The following is a 7,824-nucleotide window of genomic DNA, read 5'->3' as shown; positions in this document are numbered from 1 at the left end:
ATACCGCCTGACCCTCAGAAATATACCATACCGAAATATACTGACGGACACAACCAGCTGCGTTGATATTCCTCGATTTTGATATTCGGTTTAATATTACTAGCTAGTTAGCCCTCTCAGCCCTAAACAAATAATTTTATCCTATTCATCAATAAATTTTGTACAAGATTGGCTAGTTTTCAGAGCTATTTTTTTATGGAATTGTTGGCATCATAAGGTTCAAACAAAAACGGCCAAAGCATTAAGCGAAACGCTCAACTCAACGGCGAAAATTTGAATTGTTTGAAATTTGAAAGTGCAGAGTGAAACATTAAAACAGTTGCGATTAATTCATAAGTTGTATTTATTATTGTATTTAAAGCATGTATAACAATGTACAAAACAACAAATCGGCGAATTGGCTAAACTAAAACACACACTATGAGTATTTCAATATGGAAACGTATGGGTATCACGAGCACCTCCTCCTCCTCCTACTCAGAAAACTGACTGCCTAGGGATACGGCTATTCGAATAAACTATGCTATGCTGAGCCTTGGAGATTGGATATGCCAAGTCTACGGTGTACATATGAACTGGTGGGGGGTCGGGGAGCTTTTCTTTCCATTCCGATAGCTCCCTTCCCTCCTATTTGGATTGAGTAGTACTACGCGATGAACGTGTGAACGATGTGACTATAGATTACTCGGGAGAAACCACGGCGTATCGTGCCGACACTGGGCGACACTGTCTATTCCAGTAGGATGAGTCGCAGCCGCTTGCGGAGCGACGACTCCCGCGGCAGCGTCATGGCCCACTTCTTTAGCGCTGTGAGGATGACCGAGCTGATCACCATGAGGGCTCCAAACAACGAGTATCCATTGGGCGTCTCCCCAAAGAAGATAATCTGCCAGATGAAGGCGAACACTATGTCGACGCACCGGGCGATTGCCACTGGCCCTGCCTGCTCGATCTGCAGCGATAGGGTAAGCAGGATTTGGCCGAGGAAGCTGAAGACGCCGAGGACGACGACCAGCCAGCGGTCACGGCCGCAGCTGGGCCAGCAGACGGCTCCGATGGAGGCGGACACGATTAGCGTGTACACGAGGGCAGTGGCTCCGAAGTTGGTCATGATCACGGAGAAGTGCAGATTCTTGAGCGCCCGCAGCAGGATATAGACGTTGGCCCCAAACAGCGTCGACGAGAAGGCAGCGACAGGTCCCCAGATGTCGTATGGCCTGCCCGTCAGCTGCGTCCCATCCTGCGGAGGCGACGTGTCGCCAAACACAAAGGGCGGCCGGGTGATGAGTACGACGCCGACCAGCGTTATGTTGATGGTGATCACATTGAACATGGTGCAGGGCTCCTTAAGGAAGGCGCGCGCAAAGATTGCCACGAACACGGGCGTCGAGAAGATGATGACGCTGGCATCGGCCAGCGGCATGTGCCGGAAGGCGTAGAAGCTGAGCATTAGGCCCGTGGTACCCATGAAGCAGCGCATCAGCAGGATGACGCGCTTCCCCTCTGGAAACACTGGCTGGCGGGTGTATATTAGGATCGGAATGGTCGGCAACAGCACCCCCACGAAGCGGAATGCTGCCAGCTCCATCGGATTGACGTCCACCAGTCCCTTGACGATCACCGAGCACAGCGAGAAGAACAGGGATGACAGCGTGGCCAGGATGATGCCCAAGTAGGGACAGTTGACACGCGTCTTCAGGCGTTCCAGCCAGCGGTTCGACACATCCACCGTGTGAGTGCCCTCCTGGAACTGGTGCAGCTCCAGGTTCTCCGTCATTTCTGCGCTTTCTCCTGCAATCGTTTGAAATATTCAGATATGAGGTCCTGCGGTCTTCCTCCCACCCTCACAAAAGTGAAAAATCGATTTTTATTACAATGGGGTGGGCCTGAGGCTGCAGGGATTCTCTTCCGTCTGCTGAGGCCTTGGCTGGGGCACTTCACTTCCACATGGTTTTTCCTGTCGTGTCTCACTTGGTAGTATCCGTTATTCAAATTATTAAATTTATCATTTAAAATTCTTCACAACGTTTTTCTTCAGGCCGGGCTGCCAACTTGGTCGAAGTTTGGCACTTCGCAACTCAGCTTTTCAAAACGAAAAAAAAAAAAATATAGCACTGAGTATAGGGGGCCGGGGCGGGCGGGGGGTGACGGCGGGAAAAAGAAACCATGGGGCAAACAGAGAAAAGTTCTCGGCGCATGGACCCAATAGCGATGATTCCCAAAGATCTGGGAACGTACGCTGCAAACCAGCGCGCCCTTCGTTGTAAGGATCTATACTGTATGGTTAGTGGCACGGGATAAATAGCGATGCCGCACCGTACCCGATTGCAGAAATACAGCCCAGAAAAAAGCGCTGCCGTACTCGATTGCTGAAATACTGACCTGAAAAAGTTGCAGCTGGGCGGTCACACTGTTCCTGCTGTTCCAGCTGTTCCACCAAAACAAAAACAATGAACGTTGACAAAACCAAAAAATTGGCCATTTTTGCTGCCGGAGTGGGTCTGGTGTATGTGCTGGTGCGTCACAAGCACTCCCTGCTGTCCAGGCTGCGGCGGACCTGGCACTCGGAGAGTCCGCTGTTCAACAGGCGCATAGAAGTCATCAACTCTATCCATGACCCGGCCGCCCAGGTCGTGCTTAACGAGCTGCGAACGTAAGTAATGCGCTGGCTGGGGGAATCCAACACGAAAGCTAATTAAATCAGGAATTATCCGTTACCAGTCACTGCCAGAGCTTCAAGGTGGTCGGCTTCGACTGCGAATGGATCACGGTTGGGGGAAGCAGGAGACCCGTCGCGCTCCTTCAGCTCAGCTCCCACAAAGGCCTCTGTGCTCTCTTCCGGCTGTGCACGATGAAGCAGATACCCAAGGACCTGCGTGACCTGCTCGAAGACGAGGCCGTCATCAAGGTGGGTGTAGCTCCGCAGGACGACGCCAAGAAGTTGGCTCACGATTACGGAGTAGGCGTGGCCAGCACGCTGGACCTGCGTTTTTTGGCCGTCATGGCCGGACACAAGCCCGAGGGGCTGGGGAAGCTGGCCAAGACGCACGCAGACTTTGTGCTGGACAAGAACTGGCGGCTGGCCTGCTCCAACTGGGAGGCCAAGCAGCTGGAGACCACCCAAATAAACTACGCGGCCAACGATGCCCTGGCTGCCGTGGCCATTTTCCAGAAGTTGTCCAGGGATCTGGAGCCACGCAACTTCTGGGATTGGCGGCCATTGAGCGAGCACAGCTTTCGCCCCAAAATCGAACCCTTCCTGGACGTGGATTTTGCCAGGGGCTTCAACATCAACCTGTCGACGGATGGGAGTCGTGCCGCCAGTTCTGGTTCCCAGAAGCAGAAGAAATTGACGTTCAAAAAGCAGCAGTGCCGCCACCTCGGCACCCAGTCGAAGGTCTTCTACGACAACTGCTTGCTGCAGGCTCCCGATGGGGAGCTCCTCTGCACCATGGATCGCCGCAAGGCATCCTGGTACCTGGCACAGAATCTGGGCACCAAAGTCAGCGAGGATCCGTTCACAGTTCGGCTGAACTTCGAGCCCGCGGGAAGGGCCGTGGGAGAGGTGGGACGCTACTACCAGACGCCCAAGGAAAATCAGTGCGTGGTGTGCGGCAATCGAGAGGCGTTCATCCGCAAGAATGTGGTGCCGCATCAGTACCGGAAGCACTTCCCCGTGGTCATGAAGACACACACCTCCCACGACGTCCTGCTGCTGTGCCCGCCCTGCCACCAGCTGAGCAACATCTCGGATCTGCGGGTCCACTGCAAGCTGGCCGCCAAGTGCGATGCCCCGTTCAAGCACAGCGAAGGCAACGTCAAGTATCACATCGATCCAGAGCTAAGGTGACTCCTGCCCCTGTCACACCCAAGCTAGGCTTCCCTAATCGAGATAATCTCTATTCTCCTCTGACTTTCAGGCGGGTCAAGTCTGCTGCCAAAGCGCTGCTCTATAATGGCCACCGCATACCCGCGCAAAAGTTGGAAGAGATGCGCCAAACTCTTCTGGACTTTTACAAGGATCACACCGAGGTTACAGAGCAGCTGCTGAGGGAGGCCGCGGACGTGGAGTATCGCATGGAGAACGAAGACTACTGCCAGCATGGCGAGAAGGTGGTGCAGATGTATCGCCACGAATTCGGGGGCCTCATCGAGCTGGAGCGGCTGTGGCGAGAGCATTTTCTGCACACCATGAAGCCCAAGTTTCTGCCCGACCTATGGAACGTCAATCACAATGCCGATCGCCTGGAGGTGCGAGCCAGCGAGGGACGCGTGGACAGTGCGGATTTGCTGGTGGCGGGACTGGAGACAAAGCCCAGGGACGCATTATAGATGCGAATGAATGGGGGATTGTTTTGGTTTGCCGCGGGCTTTGTACGTTTTGTATTTTGGTAAAAATAAACTACAATTTGATTTGCGCTATGGTACAAGAGGCGAGTGATGAGCATCTCTGAATTAATCTACAACTTCGACTATAAATATAAAGCTTACCGTATGAGACGAGACACTAATACGTGGTATACAATATATACAATTACAACTGGGAGCACCTTCTACTGGGGGCTGCAAGCAGAAGCTAAATGAACTCGAATCCCTCGTACTTGTAATCCGTTTCGATGTGCGCTTCCGGCAGCAGGGTCTTTCCCGACGCCACGTCAAAGGCTGTGATGAATGTGGAGGTCTTGCCGTTCAGCTCCTCGGACTTGATCGCAATGATGATGCTGTCATCGGTGCCGGGCAGGAACTTGAAGCTGGAGAAGCCGTGCGTGGGCGCGATGTTCTCCGTGTCGAGCCGAATCGTCTCGATGCTGTTGAAATTCTCGTCGGCCGACAACAGGACATTGCAGCCCATGTGCTCGTCCTTTGTTTCGTTGTATCTGAAAGGGCGATCCAGAGACCGATTAGTCATCTCTATTGTTGATTCTCCATGGATTTGCTTACTTCTCCTTGGAGCAGCGACGCGGCAAGAAGAACCAGCGCTGCTTGAGGTCCGACCACGCCCCACTCTCGTGTATCATGTAGCCGGGCCAGGAGATTTGCAGCGACTGCTGCCGCAGCTGCTTGTAGTTGTCCACCCAGTTGAGCGAGCGCACCGCCCCGCTGGTCGAGATGGCCTTCACGTACATGGGATTGTTGTTCTCGAAGTCGCCCATGCTCGTCGTCCACTCCTTGCCCATGGAGCCCACGTACAGCGTCTGCTGCTTGACCGTGGCCCACTCCGACTTGAATCCCTTGGCGCTGTGCCCGTCTCCATCGAGCAATATCACCCAGGGGATGGGCTTGTCGTTGACTATTTCGTATATGAGACCAGTACGATCGTCGAAGCTGAGCAGACGCCCGTTGAAGGTCACCAGCTCGGACAGCTCCATGCCACGTCCCTTCAGCGCAAAGGCCGACTCCAGCACGGTGGGCGCTCCGTCATCCCAGCTTATTTGGATCTCGGGCTTCGACACGGTGAACGTGAGGTAGCCCTTCTTGAGGTAGCTCCGCCACGTACTGCTGCCGTCGGCCTTCGCTATCTTCGAACTGGTATCTAGATCTGCTATCATGGCGATCCGGTAGTTGATAACGCCGCCACGCAGCCCCAATGGGGGAGTCAGTGGGTAAGTGGAGTTGTACGCCTCCGTGACCAGGCTCTTGGCATCGACGATGCTCTTCCGGAGCCAGTAGCCGTCCGAGGAAGAGCGGGAGCCCTGGCGGGCGAAGTAGAACAGCAGCACCAGAGCCACAACACAGACAACCAGCAGGGCAAAATGGTAATTAAAGCGAACTGTTCGATTCCCGATACGATACGTGGGCGTACGCAGAGCAGAGCGCCAGTCACGCATGTACATGGCGCGCGGCGAGGTCGGTCTGGTCTCCAGTTCCCTAAACGCGAAGGCTGGGCTTTGTTGCATTTATGTGGAGCTCGACTCGGCGGAGTGGGGAGTGGAGTTGAGTTGTGACACAAACAAACAAGATTATGTGGCACAAACAAAACAAGATAAACAAAATTTAGTTTTTATATGGTATATTTCATAAATTGTTTGGTATATTACGGTATATTTCATAAGTTGTTTGGTATATTACGGTATATTTCATTAATTGTTTGGTATATTACGATATATTTAATAAATTGTTTGGTATATTACGGTATATTGCATCAATTTTTGGGTATATTATGGTATATTTCAGAGGGTCAGTCACACTGTTTACCACGTATGAAAATCGCTATCAACAACAACAAAAAATCACAGCACCCGCGCCCTCTCCTACTCCTGAACCAATAATGCCAACTGTTTAGGCCAGATCATCACAGATAAACAATTACTTAAGGATTCAAATTCAAAATTTGACAGCTGCTGACACAATGAACGTACCCGAGCGCAGCCGTTTCCTGATCTACGCCATCGGCATCTTCGTCTGCTACTTTTTGTATGGTATTGTGCAGGAAAAATTGACGCGGGGGAGGTACGGCGAACAAGTGCAGACAGATGGATCCGTGGGCGAACGCTTCACCTTCGCACTGGCCCTGGTCTGGGTGCAGTGCCTCTGCAACTACGTTTTTGCCAAAGGTGAGTTGAGTTCTGCTCCAGATGCATAGCATGTTTACTGACTAGACCATCTTTTCGCAGTGTTGCTAACCGTGAAGCCGCAAAAGGAGGACACCACCCACACCGGCTCCTATGCGGCCTGCTCGCTCACCTATCTGCTGGCCATGGTCTCCACCAACATGGCAATGCGCTGGGTGCCCTATCCCACGGCTGTCGTGGGCAAGTCGGCCAAGCCGATACCGGTCATGATTCTGGGAGTGCTCATAGGACGCAAATCGTACAGCTGGACGCGGTACGCCTGCGTGCTGACCATCGTGCTGGGCGTCATTCTGTTCATGTACAAGGAAGGAAAGGTCGCCAATCTGCCCGCAGAGACGACAATTCTCGGTGAGGTCCTGCTTTTCCTCAGCTTGTCCATGGATGGGCTGACGGGCGCCGTGCAGGAGCGAATTCGGGCGGCCAGCTCGCCCTCTGGCCAGCAGATGATGATGGCCATGAACTTCTGGAGCACTCTGATGCTCGGTTTCGCCATGCTTCTGACGGGTAAGCAGTCAATTAAAGTGGCTTCCAAACTTTCACTTGGAGTAATTCTGTTCTGTTCTCTAGGTGAGGTCAAGGAATCGCTGCACTTTGCGCTGCGTCATCCCGAGGTCTGGACCCACCTCTTGCTGATTTCGCTGTGCGGAGCCCTGGGCCAGTTTTTCATCTTCCTGACGGTGGCCAATTTCGGACCGCTGGCCTGCTCTGTGGTCACCACGACGCGCAAATTCTTCACCGTCCTGTGCTCCGTGCTGCTCTTCGGCAACGTCCTGATTGCCCGCCAATGGCTGGGCGCCGTCCTGGTCTTTGCGGCTCTCTTCGTGGATATGCTGTATGGCAAGAAGCAGTCGCCGGCAGCGGCGGTGTCATCCAAGAAGCCACCCAGCGACGGACGCAGGCTGTCAGCGGAAAAGAAACTGATTTCATAGAATTTATTAGACGACTGTGTAGCTTAGTGTATATAGACGACAAAGCGACGCGTCAGGCTTTAGCCCCTTCCCGAAACTGCAAATCGTACAAATGGTAAACTTTTGTATAGCCCGCGCTATGACGAACACCACATTCGATTCTAGATCTGCATAAACAATTCACGTTGTTTAAGTAAACTATTGGTATCAATTAAAAAAGAACAAACAAAACTGTAAGATCTCTCGATCAATCCCACAAAAATAAATTAATGTGCTACTTGTTTAAAAAATAATGTCATTTAATTAAATCAATTCGAATTATTGAACTAATATTAGTTTTATCA

At 52.4% G+C, this 7,824-nt stretch overlaps 4 protein-coding genes across 4 annotated transcripts; 2 read left to right on the top strand and 2 right to left on the bottom strand.

The window, feature by feature from the left end:
* Window positions 1–325: 325 nt before the first annotated feature.
* On the bottom strand, window positions 326–2,064 carry LOC111069992 (solute carrier family 35 member G1). Its single transcript, XM_022360274.2, has 2 exons — window positions 1,875–2,064; window positions 326–1,791 (listed from the first exon to the last, which is right to left on the bottom strand). Exon 2 carries the CDS (start codon window positions 1,775–1,777, stop codon window positions 731–733), a length of 1,047 nt encoding a protein of 348 aa, XP_022215966.2. The 5' UTR covers window positions 1,778–1,791; window positions 1,875–2,064; the 3' UTR covers window positions 326–730.
* Window positions 2,065–2,294: 230 nt separating this feature from the next.
* LOC111069987 (exonuclease 3'-5' domain-containing protein 2) lies at window positions 2,295–4,430 on the top strand. Its single transcript, XM_022360269.2, has 3 exons — window positions 2,295–2,653; window positions 2,722–3,846; window positions 3,921–4,430. The coding sequence occupies exons 1-3, from the start codon at window positions 2,451–2,453 to the stop codon at window positions 4,330–4,332; spliced, it is 1,740 nt and encodes a 579-aa protein (XP_022215961.1). The 5' UTR covers window positions 2,295–2,450; the 3' UTR covers window positions 4,333–4,430.
* Window positions 4,347–5,997, bottom strand: LOC111069990 (soluble calcium-activated nucleotidase 1). Its single transcript, XM_022360272.2, has 2 exons — window positions 4,942–5,997; window positions 4,347–4,877 (listed from the first exon to the last, which is right to left on the bottom strand). The coding sequence occupies exons 1-2, from the start codon at window positions 5,895–5,897 to the stop codon at window positions 4,577–4,579; spliced, it is 1,257 nt and encodes a 418-aa protein (XP_022215964.2). The 5' UTR covers window positions 5,898–5,997; the 3' UTR covers window positions 4,347–4,576.
* Window positions 5,998–6,196: 199 nt separating this feature from the next.
* On the top strand, window positions 6,197–7,770 carry LOC111069994 (solute carrier family 35 member B1 homolog). The gene is made up of 3 exons (XM_022360275.2): window positions 6,197–6,554; window positions 6,615–7,076; window positions 7,140–7,770. The coding sequence occupies exons 1-3, from the start codon at window positions 6,350–6,352 to the stop codon at window positions 7,499–7,501; spliced, it is 1,029 nt and encodes a 342-aa protein (XP_022215967.1). The 5' UTR covers window positions 6,197–6,349; the 3' UTR covers window positions 7,502–7,770.
* Window positions 7,771–7,824: the final 54 nt, after the last annotated feature.

The sequence above is a fragment of the Drosophila obscura genome, unplaced genomic scaffold, assembly GCF_018151105.1.
Source record: "Drosophila obscura isolate BZ-5 IFL unplaced genomic scaffold, ASM1815110v1 contig_4, whole genome shotgun sequence".
Classification (NCBI taxonomy): domain Eukaryota; kingdom Metazoa; phylum Arthropoda; class Insecta; order Diptera; family Drosophilidae; genus Drosophila; species Drosophila obscura.
The sequence above is the reverse complement of the archived record's forward strand: the minus strand, read 5'-3'. Positions and strand labels throughout refer to the sequence as shown.